The 15,787-nt window shown below is 52.7% G+C and overlaps 6 protein-coding genes across 15 annotated transcripts; 5 read left to right on the top strand and 1 right to left on the bottom strand.

Annotated features, from left to right (window-relative positions):
* Positions 1-48: 48 nt before the first annotated feature.
* On the top strand, positions 49-881 carry H257_04332. 2 transcript variants are annotated; one of them, XM_009828778.1, is made up of 2 exons: positions 49-629; positions 678-881. In XM_009828778.1, exons 1-2 carry the CDS (start codon positions 95-97, stop codon positions 842-844), a joined length of 702 nt encoding a protein of 233 aa, XP_009827080.1. In that variant the 5' UTR covers positions 49-94; the 3' UTR covers positions 845-881. The 2 variants fall into 2 exon arrangements, with proteins under 2 accessions (XP_009827080.1, XP_009827079.1); XM_009828777.1 differs by having other exon boundaries at positions 49-881.
* Positions 882-898: 17 nt separating this feature from the next.
* Positions 899-4,760, top strand: H257_04331. 2 transcript variants are annotated; one of them, XM_009828775.1, is made up of 9 exons: positions 899-1,188; positions 1,239-1,780; positions 1,827-2,006; positions 2,072-3,176; positions 3,240-3,462; positions 3,517-4,115; positions 4,173-4,247; positions 4,293-4,520; positions 4,562-4,760. In XM_009828775.1, the coding sequence occupies exons 1-9, from the start codon at positions 967-969 to the stop codon at positions 4,673-4,675; spliced, it is 3,288 nt and encodes a 1,095-aa protein (XP_009827077.1). In that variant the 5' UTR covers positions 899-966; the 3' UTR covers positions 4,676-4,760. The 2 variants fall into 2 exon arrangements, with proteins under 2 accessions (XP_009827077.1, XP_009827078.1); XM_009828776.1 differs by having other exon boundaries at positions 4,293-4,760.
* Positions 4,761-5,033: 273 nt separating this feature from the next.
* On the top strand, positions 5,034-7,256 carry H257_04330 (hypothetical protein). The gene has a single exon (XM_009828774.1). It carries the CDS (start codon positions 5,054-5,056, stop codon positions 7,136-7,138), a length of 2,085 nt encoding a protein of 694 aa, XP_009827076.1. The 5' UTR covers positions 5,034-5,053; the 3' UTR covers positions 7,139-7,256.
* Positions 7,257-8,947: 1,691 nt separating this feature from the next.
* On the top strand, positions 8,948-10,227 carry H257_04329 (hypothetical protein). Its single transcript, XM_009828773.1, has one exon. The coding sequence runs from the start codon at positions 9,081-9,083 to the stop codon at positions 10,170-10,172; it is 1,092 nt and encodes a 363-aa protein (XP_009827075.1). The 5' UTR covers positions 8,948-9,080; the 3' UTR covers positions 10,173-10,227.
* A 134-nt stretch (positions 10,228-10,361) lies between these two features.
* Positions 10,362-14,827, top strand: H257_04327 (hypothetical protein). Of its 8 annotated transcripts, XM_009828765.1 has the most exons (14): positions 10,362-10,436; positions 10,494-10,553; positions 10,620-10,705; positions 10,753-10,928; positions 10,986-11,043; positions 11,101-11,206; positions 11,273-11,536; positions 11,587-11,732; positions 11,779-11,853; positions 11,907-12,073; positions 12,139-12,262; positions 12,322-12,438; positions 12,493-12,628; positions 12,708-14,827. In XM_009828765.1, exons 1-14 carry the CDS (start codon positions 10,373-10,375, stop codon positions 12,887-12,889), a joined length of 1,761 nt encoding a protein of 586 aa, XP_009827067.1. In that variant the 5' UTR covers positions 10,362-10,372; the 3' UTR covers positions 12,890-14,827. The 8 variants fall into 8 exon arrangements, with proteins under 8 accessions (XP_009827067.1, XP_009827069.1, XP_009827068.1 ...); XM_009828767.1 differs by having other exon boundaries at positions 12,322-12,628; XM_009828766.1 differs by having other exon boundaries at positions 10,362-10,553.
* H257_04328 (hypothetical protein) lies at positions 12,631-14,825 on the bottom strand. The gene is made up of 2 exons (XM_009828772.1): positions 14,811-14,825; positions 12,631-14,766 (listed from the first exon to the last, which is right to left on the bottom strand). Exon 2 carries the CDS (start codon positions 14,717-14,719, stop codon positions 12,917-12,919), a length of 1,803 nt encoding a protein of 600 aa, XP_009827074.1. The 5' UTR covers positions 14,720-14,766; positions 14,811-14,825; the 3' UTR covers positions 12,631-12,916.
* Positions 14,828-15,787: the final 960 nt, after the last annotated feature.

Raw genomic sequence — 15,787 nt, 5'->3', positions numbered from 1 at the left:
AGAGACCACCTCGCATGCATGGACAGAGGTTTTCATGAGATTTGGTGAGAACTTTTTTAAGTCAAATTAGCTGTAAGTCGAACTAATTTGTCCGATGAAAGATCACTTGAATCACATGCCATTGAAAGAAATGAAAGTCACGCTGTTGCGGGAGGGGAAATACGAGGAGCTGGAAGAAGGACTGCATGATGTCGACTGCTCCGTGACTCTCATTGAGTTTGGCAAGTTCAACATTCTCTACGACACGGGAGGTGCGTGGGCTCTCCCCGAGCTACTGGGGTCGCTCGCAGCCTCAGGGTTGTCGGCGGAGGACATCACGCATGTCGTTGGTTCCCATGGGCATTCGGATCACATTGGCTGCCTTTCGGCATTTCCCAACGCGTATCAGTTCCTTGGTGGCGACGCCAACCTGCGCAACAAGTACTCGACTGTGGAGCCTTCTGAAGCGAACGCCATCGAGACAGCTCGATTCTTTCGCGACGAAATGTTCACTCGAGGAAAGTTCTTCCACTGGGGTGAGCATGGCATTGCCCTCGATGACCCTCGTGGCATCGATGGCAGCATACGGCTGGTCAAGACTCCCGGGCATACCAGCCAATGCACGTCGCTCCTCCTTGAATCCCCCCAAGGTGGAATCCATTTTGCAGGGTCTGCCTTCACCCGCCTTGCCATTGTAGGTGATCTGTGGGACTGCCTCGACGACGAAGACTACTACCGGGCGATCTCCGAGCAGCCTCTTGTCCAAGAAAACACTCGTGCGTTCGTGCTCAAGTGGGGTCCCGATCGAATCATTCCCGGCCACGGCGCGCCGTTTGCCCCGTCCGATCTGAGCGTTACACATTAGACAGTTAATACTACCAAACAAACAGTTTCGCCATCCATGTAACTGTTATTGAAACGGCCACATCTCGACCTCGATCATCGCCGCTGGTGTGGTGACCCACGCCGTCCGTGAATCTCGACCCCATGATGATGATGATGCACAAGGATGACGCGAATGCACTGACGTTTGGGCATCTCTTGTCGTTGGCGCAGTCGCATCAACCCGAGGCGTGTGTGGATGGGTGGACAGGAGTGCTCGACCGGTTGGCCGAAATCGACGGCATGCAGCTCAAACACGTCGTCACCGCTGCGAACGCCACCTTTAACGGCACATTCCACGCAACTGTCCACACCCTGGCGTACCAGGTAGACATCTTGCCTTAACGTACCTAATCGTATGGCATCAATATCATCAGGTGGTGAAAAAGCTCGGGTGTCGGGGCGAAATGGAGCGAAAGTTGCTGATGCGAGATGATGTCCCGAAGCATCTCCTCGCGTCGATGCAATTGCATGTCGGGGACGCCGCCACGCAATCCCACGGCCTCCAAGCGCTGTATCCGCTCGCGTTCGACGCGCCGCATCGCGTGCAGCTGGCCGCCTGTGGCAGTTTGCCCTTGTGTGTGTCGGCCATGGCCGCGCACCCGACGGTGCTGCCGCTACAGCAGCATGGCTGTCGGTTCCTGCAACTGATGGCGTTTGACGACGACTGCAAGGTGGCGATCCTGACCCACGACGGCCTTCCGGTCGTTCTCGCGGCCCTCGACCGCTTCTACAAGGACAAAGACTTGGCGATTTCGTCGTCCGACTTGCTCTACTTTCTCGTGGCCGACCTCGACGGCGACGACGACAAAATGCAAGGCGGCATCGCGCCTGCCATCATCCACGCAGTCGTGCGAGTCATGGACTTGCACGGATCGGATGCTCGCATCCAATCCCATGGGGTTGCCATTCTCAACAGGTATCCCTCCACGCCTAGTGACCAATTGCACTAAACGATGGTGTAGCTTGGTCGCCAACGACGCAGCCAAGCCGCTGCTGTGCACAGATGCAGTGCTGGACGTCGTGGAGCAAGCCATTGGGTTCACGGACGACGCCACAATAGACTCGATTGTCCTGCTCTTTGAATTGTTTCAAGACACGACCTGCCAAACCCTGATCGTGAACAATGCCTTGACTACATCTCGGTATCGTTCATCCTTGCTCGTATCATCGAATACTAACAATTGGGCGGTTGGATGCATAATCACAGACCGATCAAAGCCATTGGCGCCAAATTAGCTACCGTAACGTTTTCGTCAGATGATACAGACAGTGGTGAGCGGGTGGCGTACATTCAGCGAGTCTTGGCGGGTATGGAGTCCACCATCGAAGCTAGGATGACGAACACAGCCACGCAGCCTTCGTCAAGCTATGGTCACGGTGCCGCCGTGACACCTCTACCCCCTTCCTTGCCCCCGACCAGATCGTTGGTTGAAAGCGGAGAAAACCGCCAACGACACTCGATCCAACTGCTTTCATCACCGTCCAAAGTACACGACCAGTCGGTGGATTTGTTGTCTATCGCCACCCGCGACGACGAGGACAAGCACTTTGCAGTTTGCGACCCCAAGGACGAGCTCAACAGCAATTGCTTCACTTCGAAACAAAGAACGGGCACGTTACAGTCGTCACTTCACGTGACAGCATCCCGAGCTCCGTCGTCGGCACATATCGTGGCACATGTAACCTCCTCGCCCAACGCTTCGACGTCTCATGTGTTGGACACGCCAGCATCATCTTCGCTGCCTCCAATGTCCAAAGTGGGGATGCCATTCGGGGCAGCCCCCACCATCGCCGCGAGACACGACAGCGACGCCGTTCGAGAAGTGCGGACAGAGTTGGAAGCCACCCGCGTGGCGTTGGTGGACGCATCGAAAGCCATCGAGTACGAACGGGCCAAGGTGCGCAAAGTGATCTTCAACTACAAACTCATGAAGCGGCGGCTGGCCGACCAACACAAACTCTTGTGCGTTCACAACGAGCGGTCCGTCGCCGATGCCGAGATTCACGACACATTGCTGCAACGTGTGCGGTACTTGGAGTCTGCGCTCGAAGACGCCCACAGATCGTGGTCGAACGAGCGCAATATGCGGGTGGAACTTGAGAACGAGCTGAGCAAGGGCGCTGTGGCGTTGGCCACTGCCCAAAAAGCCCTGGAGGACCAGCGACCACCAATTGTGAGGGAGCGGACGGTGCCGGAAGTGCGCTTTCTGGACGCCCAGCGGTCGGTGCAGCAGCTCACGGGGGACAAGTTGATTCTCGAAGAAGCCGTCAAGGTGGCGCAGGAGTTGCTGTACAATTGTGAAACAAACCAAGTACGTGCTATATTGCATATGCATATCCGCAAGTGAAAACAACGAACCTGGTGGTTGGGGTAGTTTTTCTTGGAAGCTCAAGTCAAGCAAGTCCGCCAACAAGGCATGGAAAGCTTGCTCATGCGTGAAGAGGATGTCGAGATTCCGAAACCGAGCAAATACTTTACCCTCGCGTCCCCCACTGCCAAGCGAACGCAAGCCTATAGCCCCACCACGCCGCACGCCGATTCGCAAGTCAGTAAGGAGCTGTCGTCGACGCTTGAGCTCAACGACCAGCAAGCCATCGGTGGGGTGCCTTTATACCGTTGATGGATGGCTAACGATGTCTTGGTGGCCATAGAGGCGTTTCTCCACCGCGCCTACAAGTGTTTGGAGGCATGTTCCGAAGGCTCAGGGGTGCACTTTTCGATTTTGCGGCGGTATCTTGTCGACAGCGGGCTCGCGTCGGCGCCGGCGATGGTGTCGGACGTGGATGTGATTTTGAACAAAGTTTTAGCCGTGGCTCATGAGAACAAACTCAAAGCGAGGCGACGAAAGGACTACGAGTTTTCGTCGTGTCCCCAGCGGCCCAACTTTGGCAAGCTACGCCATCGATACTTTAGCCGCAACTTGTTTTGCGAAGCTGTGACGCTCGTTGGCGCCAAGAAGTACCCGTACTTGGACAACACGACCACGATGTTGCGAGAGGTGATCTTGACATTTTTGAGCCCGTATGGCACAGCCATCGAGTGCCGCGGCGGCGACGTCCAGCTACTCGTGACGTCGTACGACCCGTTCAATTTTCTCAAGATCATGATGGAGCAGCTCCACCGGTCGTATCACTCGCCCGTGTCCACCGCTGACAACGACCAGCCCCAACGCAAGTTTGCAAATGAACCTATTCTGCAGGCCATGTTGGAAATGGTGCCCGTCTTGCAGCGGGAGCAAAAGCCGCTCAAAGTATGTCTTTCAACTTGGTGATCGATAGTGCTGACAAGACTGTCCTTGTTGTGGTAGATTATTTGTGACTTTTATACGGGGATGCCAGACGCCACCAAGGACGACGCACTGGATATAGGACTCGAGGCTGTGGTATGTGATACAGTAGAGTTCCATGACACTCACACCTGAGTGTAGGTAAACTTTGCCGTGGACTTTGAGGTCATCCCTGCGTTTTTGGATCGGTTAGCTGTGAAGCGGTTGTACAAAGATATCCTGACCTTCTTCAAGACGTTTCTGGCCATGTACAAAGGATTTCCGTGTCCACCAGACAAGAAGAAGTACGTGGCGTTCTATATGACGCTAGGGCGGCTCGCCGTCGAGATCTTCAAGGACAAGCGCGACTACGACATGCCGGAAAGCCAAGTACGTCTGTGATAATACCTAGTATATCTCATGGCGTGTAGATTACTGGACTGCTGCAGTGGATGGACAATTCCAGGGGCCGAGGCCGCATCGTGCGGAAAGGCAGCGCCCAGACAGGCATCAAGTTTTCCAACAAATTGTACGCAGTGAAGTGAGAAACGACGAACTAACTAATCCAAGAGAAGAATGGCTTGGTGATCATGATCTTAGGCCCTACGTAGCAGGGCCCCAGCACGACGTAGGAGGCCACAAGCTCACATCGCAGTCGTACGGTATCGCATTTCACATGTCCGTCGTCCTCTGTCGAAGAGTAGTGTCTCAAAACACGTATAACAGCAAAACGTGTTCGTTAAACCGCGAGATCTAACGTTAAACCTTCGCGACACCAGTTTAAACATATACGTTAAATAAACTCGTAGTTCGAAGTGCTTATTTTATCGATCCCAAAGGACATTCTGTGATTTGATTGGTCCATTCACTACTTCGACGTTTCTTTTTCATAATTGAACATCCTGTGACTTCGACCGAGCGTCATGGATGAGCTCCTGTTCCGAGACAGGACAGCATCTGAAGATGGGACCTCTCTTGAACAACTTCGTCTCCTTGCGCTGAAGAAGCTGTTAGGTAGGCGTCTGTGGCAGCGGTGGCGCATCTACGACATCGGTGCCTCAATGTCGGACGAAGATGAACTGAAGGAGCTGCTCGCGCAACCGAACCCGCGACGGGACGACGTGCTCGAGTTGCTTCAATCCAAGTTCCTCGCAATACCCGAACGCGATTCTTTCGTGTACCGTGGTATCATCTGGCAAGTTCTCCTGCACGTATATGACCCCCAGCGACAGAGTTCCAGCGCGGACGAACTAGAAAATTTGTCGGGGCGGTTGGCATCCATGCCGCGGGACCCGCTCATGTGCAAGGAAGTGGACGAAGCATGTGTCACTCTCCAGTACGTCGTTGGGGATCTAGCGCAGTCGGGCATGGAGACTGTGTTGTTGTGGCTGCTCAAGGCCAAGTCCGTGCCATACACGAGCGGCATGGCGCAGGCGCTCGCGCCGTTCTTTCTGCTTCAACTACCGCTGCATACGGTGTACGATTGCTTCTACCGGTACTGTGCGCTGTATCTTCCCCATCTCGTGAGTGGGACGTTTTCCCTCGTCGACGTGGATCTGCCCATCGAACTGGAGCATCGCCAGCAGTTGACGCTCCACTTGCTTGCTTACCACGACCCCCACCTCGCCCAATTCCTCCTGCAGTGGACCCCTACATGGATACAACGCCTAGTGCCAGTCGACTACTTTTACTGCAACTTGTACCGCCGCCTCCCCCCGTCGTCGTTCCTGTACCTGCTGGACCAGTATTTGATCACCAACGACATGGAGTTCGGTCTGTTTGTCGTGCTCGCCATTGTGAGTCTCCATCGGGACGCGATTTTGGCCCAACCGTCGGCGGACGGGGTCAAGTCCACGTTGGCGCCGCTGTGGGCCCTTGACCGACCGGACGCCACCGCCGCTGTCGTTCTCTTGGCCACGTCGCTTCGCCGGAAGACACCGTCGTCGTACACACACATGTGGCACGTGGTGCCCCATTCCGCATTTAGTCAAGTGTCGAATGACAAGGCCGTGGACATGACGGCGTGGCGCAAGCAAGAGTCGAAAACACTCACGGGCCGGTTCTACTGGTACAATGACAAGACCAAAGTCACACAATGGGAGCACCCCCTTGCCAAGCACGACGCCCCGCCGCCGCTCATGTGTCTGGTGACGGACGTGGCGGAGATCGCGTCGGTCAACCTGGGTCAGCATCCTCATCATGCCAAGCTCAGGTACTTTGTCGTGGACTGCCGAGGCACGCGGTCTTCCCAAGACATCAAGAGCGGCGCCATCCCGTCCGCCTACCCGCTCGACCCCACCGTGTTTGACAGCCCGGACCTGATGCTCCAAACGCTAGAGACGCTGCGGCCACTGGGCTCGCAAGTCCACGTCGTGCTGGTCGGCCATGGACCAGTGCTGCCCACCGCCCCCACGGACGAAGTCGCCGCGCACGTCCGCGAAGGCGTCCGTGAAGACTTGGCGGTTCTGAATCGGGCCGCGCTGTTCTTCCAAAAGCACGGGTTTCGCTTTGTGAGTGCATTGGACGGGGGGTACGCCGCCTGGCACGCGTTTATGCGCGACGCGTCGTTTACGTCGGTGCACGAGTTGATTGGCCACGAGCAACTCGAGTGCCGGTACTGCCGCGTGGATGCTGGCACGGACCCGGACGCTGTGACGGCGTCGACACGAAAGAAACCGAGCATGCCTCGATTGATGCGACGGCGTTTGATCAAGATGCCCACATTGCCGTCCCTAGGCTTTGGAGGGGCTAGACGAGAGGACGCGAAGGGAGACGACAGGCTGAGCGTGTCATCGACATCGTCCAGCAATGCAAATCGCGACTCGTTGAAAGGCAGGCTGTCCCTGGGGGGCAGGTGGTCGCTGCTCCGGTCGCGCAACAGCATGGACGCGTCGCAGAGTGTTGTCGGGTTTGACGGCGAAGAAGATTTGGCGGGGGAGCCCATGGAACCCCGAGAGAGTTGGAGCGACGAAGAAATTGAAATTGCATTGCCCACGTTGTCGGCCTAGTGAAGCGAGATAATTATCGAGTTTGAAGATTGGGAAGATGGGGAATAAAAAACTGTGCTTGCACTACGGCAGTGAAATATTTCAAAACATCATACCCTGTCATAGATGTAAGGAGAAATGAAGTATTAATACTTCCTCTGTTTTGCAAATATTGCAAGCAGCCATTCCGTCCTATAGTAAATCTAAGTATACCGAATCTAAATATAATAAATTTCTGCAACCATATGGTATACCCAGCTCTGATAGGTGCACACTTTCACTGCAGCTTCAGCCTTCATTGCTTCCATGCTTGTGCTCAATGGGCTAGAAATCCTAACGCTATATCACGATAAATGAATTGTAATAGCTTACAATGAGATATCGAAGTCCTTCTAAATACCCATTAATGGTTGTGGTTGCATGCATGCGCCGTGTAAACTGATGAAGTCCCTAGGTTGAAGAGAAGATGTTTTGGCAAATGCAATGCTTTCTCAAATCTAGCCAATGAATGTCCTCTATTTCGGAATAATTTGACGGAAAATTGAATCTATTTCAAAATATATTTCAAAATTATCAAAAAAATATTTTCTGTCTGATACTTTTGAATAGGAAAGTGGCTGGTTGTGGTTCACAGTGAAATCCGAATATATAATTCGAGAAAAAATACACATGGATTCGTCGGACCAATAGGAACGCAACGCACCAATCCGTTTTCCAATCAGAGATCTGGAAGTATCCCATCTGAAACTGCTTGCAATATTTGCAAAACAGAGGTAGTTAGTAACAATCTAAAAATTTAGATAACTCGTAAAGATTCATATTGTGAAAATCTATAGCCCATATCCGGAATTGCTTGCCTCAATGCCAATTTACTTAGTTTATCGGATTATACCCGTTTGGGGGGAAATTACTTTACCACAACACCGTAAACCTGTAATATCCGATATTCATCTCAATGTTCAAATATTAGATTATAAAAACTTTACTTCGAGGTACTTCTTTTGCAGTGAAAATTGACTATCATTCCCACTTTATTTCCGGGGATATCTTTTAGGGTATTCTGAATTAGTGCTGCATTCTCACGCCACTCAAAAATCCCTATTTAAAGTGAACCAGTTGGTTACACAAAACCCTACATGTATCTTGATGGAGCTACCTACATTCACAAAATCCTTGAAAATGGCATTGACATGTGAGGCAAGCAATTCCGGACAGAGCAGTGGGGACCAAATCGCCAGAGAATCGATCGACCAATCAAAACCTAGAGCACTAATCAAGTGGCCAATCAATTTCACTCTTCGACCAAATCAACACGGAATAAGTGTGTGACTGAAATCAGTACGATCTTTACATACAAAAGTCAGACCAAAGAATCAATCGATAGATTTGGCGAATCAGCACAAAAGTCCAAATTTTGGGCAAAAGGACACTACGGTATACTGACTGTGAATGCAGTTTTATGCTAGTTTGTTGACTGTGAATCTTAAAAACATTCTCCCACATTTGATCACTCCCGATAATTATCCGTTTAACTTCCTGCCAGGGTGCTGTTGTGGACTGTTAATGTGCACCACGATTCGTTGGGTACCGCCAGGATAAAGCAACCCATTGCGTGCTACATTAGTTACAGCGAATATAAATAAATGTAGCATTTCGACTGCGATTGAAACTTTTGAAACTTTTCGATCCAAATTGATTGGAAAAAAGGACCCAAGTCAATTTAAAGCAATTTTCCGCCACTTGAATCAGTTTTGTGGGTCAGAATTACCAACTGCTCATTATATTACACTTGATATTTGTAACCTAATTTATTAAATCAATTTATGGCGAGAGATGTGTTTTTGGTGCTTGCGATGATGTGGGGAATCCAAAGACGACCAATCACAGCCGATGACCGTCGCTCTCCCACGTCAGTCAAGAAATCCCGCTCCGCCGCGCTACCATCGCCACTCGATACACGATCATGTCTGAAGCTAGTTCCCATGACTGTGTTTCCCTGGAGGACCACATCCCACTCAGCCCTCAAGCTGCTAGACCAAATGAGCTCCCCTCCACAGTTGCGCGGGTAAAGGAGATTGTCGTGAATGACGAGGACAGTGATCTGGGCACACCAGGGTCACCCAAAGACCCGTTCAGCGACAACTTCGACGACGATCTCCACTCTCAAGCGACGTTCGCACACCATGCGTTTTACGGCCCGACTGCGTCGAACGACAGTGCCCAAACTGTGCACGACACCCGTCGTGTGGAACTAGGCAAGGCCAAGAACTCCGCCGCGTACTTCAAGAGCGAGCCCAAGGAATCGAACCACCGCGCTTCCATGGCGTACCAGCAATCGATTTTTGATATCCCGTCGCCGACGAACAAATCCATGTCGTCTGGTACCCGTGGCTCCATCATCAACATGGCCAAGTCGACCATGCCCAAAATCTCCAAGAGCCTACCTACCCTCCCGAGTTTCCTCAAGCGCAGTGGTGCCGCTGCCAAGGACTCAGATGCGCCATTTTGCGACGGCTGCGGCCAACAGCCCATCAAGGGCGTCGTGTGGTCGTGCAGCGTCTGCGTGAACTTTCACTTGTGTCCAACGTGCTATGCCCAAGGAGTGCACGGGATGGAAGACACTCCCGCGATGCAAATGTACGAAGAATTGAACGCGTTTTACAAGCTCCAAAAGCGGTGCAAGCTGCTCACGACGGAATTCCTCGGCGTGCTGTACACAGACGTGTGCAAGAAGCATGTGCCCAAATTTGAATACCTCGGGAATTGGCTGGCCAGTATCTTGGACAAAAAGATGAACGCGACCAAGATCCCAGCCCGCGGAGTCGAGATCCCCCATTTGACACCGTTGGTGCGAACCAAGTTCGTGGACGTGCTCATGCCGCTCGTGTCGAATCGAAGGGACTTGCAAGTGTATGTGGAGTGGCTGCCAGAGACAGAGGGAGACCTGGAGACCGTTCGCATTTGGATGTCCGACTTGAAGACTCGCACCAAGTCTCCGTTTGCCGTCGCTGCGCCACCAGCGACAGCGACTCCATCAACCACCACCACGGCATAGGATATATGCATTTATATGGGTAATATTATGTTAGAAAGGAAATGAATTGCTGGAATACTCAGTCTTCTTTTACATTTATTAATAACAGTATTATTATTAATACAAGTACAGTAGTGAAAATAGATTACGCTATAGAATTCTCCTAAATCAGGTATCGACAGTTACAGTACCAAAGGTCACTTAGACTTTCCACCTCGAGCATGCGAGTGGAGAATGTAAAACCTCGACCACCTCCATTATCCAAACAAGCCCCACTGCGCTCTAGTCAGAGTCTATTCCATATGACGCTCCAGTCGATTGCTGAGTGATGGTATATTGTAGGTCGACGCGTAATGGGGGGATCGCATGATGCAAAAAGCAGCGTAGCGGCTGTTCCAGCAGGTATGAGAAAACTGCCCTCTATAGTTGTTACTCGGAGTACGTTGCTAACATGCCTTCGATTGACAGACGAATTGACGAGGATCAAAGCGTTGTTCAGCGAAATTGTGAGGCTTGGTATTGCCCGCTCCCAAGACACGGCGCAGTTGTGTAGCGTACGTCTGGCAGGCCTTGGACATTATTTCGATGACGATCTTGACAGAACAATGGACGACCGTCACTTTCAACCCACAGTACGACACGCCTTGGGATGGAATGTCAGTATCGAGAAGAATGGCGAGTCTCTCGCGAAGACAACATTTTCAAACAGCTCGACCACTTTCTCTCACAAAGCAGCATCCAACTCCAAGACCACAATGACTTGCACGACCACTTGCGGTGTGTGGGTCTAGGTTACGATGTCTCCAGCAAGCTAAGTACCACCACTCCATTTAGGCTAGCCATGGAGACTATCGCATCGACTATCGGGTCCAATGAACTGAAACCACAACGAGTAGGTGGCATGCATGATGTGAATCAATCAAATCAACACGTCGGATTCACTGTATAGTCAACGTCAAAGCAGCAGCAGCAGCTTTTGCGAGCCATGCATTTGGACCAAGCTTTGCGGCGAATGGAAGGCCGTGATAAAACGTCGCCGTTGCTCATTTGTCAAGGTATTGGAGATAATTCGTTTTCAGAGATGTAGTACGTCCTTTCGTACCTTGTATTGGTACGTGTAGACATGGTTCGCGGCACCCGTGCGCAATTCCAACAAGTTTTGGCTGGGGACACATCGTCGACCTTGACATCCCTTCCTCCCTCGAGCCATATAACGACACCCGACAACCAAGTGCTGGACCGATCGTCGTCGGAAGTGCAACTGCGAAAACTGTATGAGAACGTCGCCGCAATCAAATCAGTGGAATTGGTCAACGCCCCAACATCGACGGGGTTCACACGATTGCTGGAAGCGCAACGATGGGCCGAAGTCTCCAAATCGAATGGTCGAGATTGCCATATATTTGCTACGAATATGCTAAATTGTTTTGTGTAGAGGAACGAGCCCATGCGCATAGAAAGCATGTGCTGGTGCGGCGAATTCAGCGGACCTTCCGCTTTTACCGAGCGGTTGCGAAAGAGGGGGAACGAGTGGCGTTGGCTCGCTCGCAGTTGGAATTCCATGCGGCCAGTCGCCTTCAAGTTGATATCCATCGAGCGTACGACTTGTTGTGATGAATTCTTTTAGCGGCAATATCGGCGATGGAAGCAGTGGATGACGTTTAAGTCGAACCGATTAGTCACCTTTCGGCGTAACTTCAGCGTCCGTCCAATTCCTATATCTGCCGTGACAGTTCGACCCTGACGATGATTTAGGCGATTCGAATAGCAGCGTGGGTAGTGTTTCGGTTTCGCTTCCAGAAGTGCTGCCGACGCTTTCACGCCGATAGTTGGCTCCCACCTGCAGTATCCCTATTGCTGGAGGAGTCGGCTACTTGTGAGCCACCGGATGAGTGGAAAGTTCTGACCTCTGCTGTCATCAAGTACACACTAGAATGCTATTTAGCTTTCGACTTGTCTTTAATGGTCGTACAAATGGCGGCGGCAGGATTCAATCGACCGTTCGACGACATCTAGTTAGGCGTCGGGTTCGACAGACCTGGCACTTTCACCTACTTCGTCGACGGCGCCAAGACCGACTGGAATGGCGCGACGCGAGAAACCTACACCAGGTACTTTGGTTCATATCATCCAAAGAACAGTTTTGAAGTCGTCGTTTTTGGCCATGTAGAGCACGGCAATACTCGTGGACGAGTTAGTTGAGTGGCATCGAATGCTCTCGTTAGAGCAAGAACGAACTCAAGCTGCGATTGTAGCAGAGCACAAAGTGTTTATCGTTGAGTGGGAGGTCCGCACGAGAGCACCAAAAGAAACGACAGTTTAGAATTGACATTTGCTCTAGAAATACAGCGCCGACTTGACCAAGCAGTGCCTCAAAGCCAAACTCACGGACGAATGGGTCCCCCAACTCGACAGCCACAGTGGCAACACGTACTACTTGAATCTGAAATCCACCGCTATTCACCACGATCATCCAAATATCCTTTCCACTACATATATACACTCCCGATACATTCTAAACGATATTGCATTCCTACGACATATACCCAACTATACATCGACAACTCGCGGCGAAACTAGTGACCAAGCAGCGCCGCCGCGCCGAAGCTCAGTTCCAAGAACGCATCCGTCGACTGGAGGCGCATTTAGCCCAAGTCACCATGGCGAAAAGTTCCCACGACTCCGCCATCGAGCGCGAGATGTGTGCATTGTGGGGATGCGGCGGAGCACTGTCGTGAATAAATAATGTTAACCTGGCAACGAACCTACAACGACTCTACTAAATGACTATTCAGCTGCACCAACACAACCGTAACGTTGTCGCTTGAAAGCCGTTGGATGGCTTCGTGCGCCAGCTCGTCGGCAGCCACGTGGATGCTGCCGTGCGCCTGTAATCGAGACTGTACGAATGCAACTGCGACGTCGTTCGTCATGACCTCCCACACGCCGTCGCACGCGAACAGGACAAACGCGTCGTCTGGCTGGACGTCGACAATAACCACGTCCGGCGTCGCGTCCAGAACTGTCCCGACGCTTTCCTGGGAGTACACTTGCGCGGCTTGCTGGGCAGCTTTGACTTCCCGTCCTTTGAATTCCAAGTCCCCAAACGTCCGCGTGATGGCCAACACACCGTTCACGCGGTTGTTGAAGATCGACCCCCCCGACCCCACCACTTTGTCGTGCTCGCTCTGGCTCGAGCACCGATGGTCACTGGTCAAGGGTATGCATTTCCCCTTTCGACACAACAAAGCGCGGCAGTCCCCTACGTGTCCCACAACAAGGCGCAGAGCCCCCGAAGCAGTGCCGTCGAGGATGCAAAACGTCGCGGTTGATCCACTGGGACTGTCGGACGCGTACAGTTCGTCGCACACGGTGGCGTCAAAGGCTACACAGAGCTGCTGCAGCGTTACGATCAAAGAGGCTGCCTCGGGCAGGGGAACGGCCATGTGTTGGAACAGATGGACATGCAGCCGTTCTTGCAGCAACGCAGCGCAACCGTCGCCTCCGTGGCCATCGTAGAGCCCGACAAACGCCAGGCTGTTTGCTTGTTCTCCATGGCGAACCATGGCGTCGACGGCTTGGTCCTCTGCATGAGCATGTACGTTGGGGATGGCCACCCATCGATCTTCTTGGGTGCTTCGACGCCCTTGCATGGACGACACACCCATGCGAACTCGCAAGCGGGGATTGCCAGCATGTTCTGTCACGGATTGGGGTGTGTTCGAGTACAACGACGACGACAGGTTCGCCTTGATTGTGGGGAGGACCGTGTGGCGTGTGGGGGCCAGCGTGGTCAAGAGCAGTTCGTCCAATCGATTCGAGGACTGGTACATGGCTTCGGCGTCGTCCAGCACATCGTCGTTTTCGTCGTCGCCGTCGTCGCTGTCAGTCTCAACATCGATGCCGTGCGTGGACACTGCCAATGCATCGTCCCCTGATGGCACGAGCTTGGGGTGGCTGCGCTTTTGGGCAAATCGCTCCGACCGGTAGTGGGTCTCTTCGTTGGTGAGGACGAACTTCCGTTTGTTGGTCGGTGACGTGAGTCGCCGTCGGCTACTGCCTTGTTCGGCGTGCAGGACTTGGAGGTCAGCATTGCATTTGGGATTCGTGGGAGTGTTCGTCGGGATTCCGCTGGCATCTGGTTTGTGCGAACCGTTCGCTGATGATGGAGGACATTTTGGGGTGATGATGTCCAAGGGGGCACCTTTGGGGCTCACGGGGAAGGGGAGTTGCGACTGGACCCGAACGGCTGGAAGGGACGAAGTGGGGGATTCGTGAATGGCACTGTTGATTTCATCCACCGAGACAGTGATGGGGACCGACGATGCCAGAGGCTTGGGCGGGGATGGCTGTCGGCCGGGGGGGAGGCGCTCCTTCGTGATCCACGGATGCATCATAACTTCGTGTAGAGCTAGTCGTTTCATTGGGTCCTTGGTCATGATTCCGCCCAGAAAGTCGGCTAAGAGCGCGTCGATGGCCGTGGGAAACACAAGGGGGTCGTTCTGGATCTTGTCAAACACTTGAAGGGCGCTCTTGGCAATGAACGGTGGGTTTCCAAATTTGAGCATGTATAGCGTGGCCCCCACTGCCCACACGTCCGCGAGTTGGCCTGAATCTGCGTACGCCCTCTTAGTCAGGATGTATCGTGTGGACACTTACATTGAACGCCCGAGCACATTTCTGGGGACATGAACGCAGGGGTGCCCATTGCTTCGAGCAGCTTTTGCTTGCTGCCGTACAAGTTCTGGGAAATACCAAAGTCGGCGATTTTGACCACCCCCCGTTCGCCAATGAGTAAATTCTGCGGTTTCAGGTCGCCGTGCACAATGTTCTGTTCGTGAAGGTATGCCAGACCTTGAAGCACTTGGAGTGCCACACCGTGGAGTTCCCGGTCGGACATGGGCTCGCAAACGGTATCGACGGTGGTGGTGGCACCAGCGAGCTTTTTTTGGGATTTTTTGAAACTTAGCAAGTCCCCTAGCTGCATGTATTCGAGCACGAGGAACAGTTTGTTCATGTGCGGGTCGTCCATGACTTCGAAAAGCCGCAACACGTTGGGATGGTTGAGCTTTTTCATGATGGCGATCTCGCGCTTGATGTCCATAAGGTTGTCTGGTTGTTTGTTTAGCTTGGCTTGCTTGTGCATGACATCTCTGTCGATGAACTTCATGGCAAAGAGCCGTCCTGTGCCCTTTTCTTTGCATAGTTTCACTTCGGCATAACTGCCCGCACCCAAGCTTTCGAGGATGATGTAATTGTTGATCATGGTGCGAGAGTTGAGCCAGTCACCCGAGATTGGCCGCGGGTGGGGCAAGTTGTGTGTCGGCAGCTCTGCCTTTTTCTTCTTCACCACAGTCGTGTCGCGGATGTTGGCTGCAGAACACCAGTCCACTTAGACTAGTTACATCACGTGTAAAGCACGTACCAGGCTGAGTCGGGCTCAGGGGTGTAATGAAATTGGCATTTTGACCAGTCGATGGCTGGCGGACAAACAGCTTTGGCTTATCTTGCGACTTGAGAACTTCGGCCCCGATCGTGGTCGGGTTAATGGGCCGTTTCAAGTCGTCTGTGGGTACAAAGCCAACAGGTGGAGACTTGACTTCTGATGGCGGAGTGCACGCAGAGGTGGCTATGTC

This window comes from Aphanomyces astaci (assembly GCF_000520075.1).
Source record: "Aphanomyces astaci strain APO3 unplaced genomic scaffold supercont1.7, whole genome shotgun sequence".
NCBI lineage: Eukaryota > Oomycota > Saprolegniomycetes > Saprolegniales > Verrucalvaceae > Aphanomyces > Aphanomyces astaci.
This window is presented reverse-complemented; position numbering and strand designations above follow the sequence as displayed.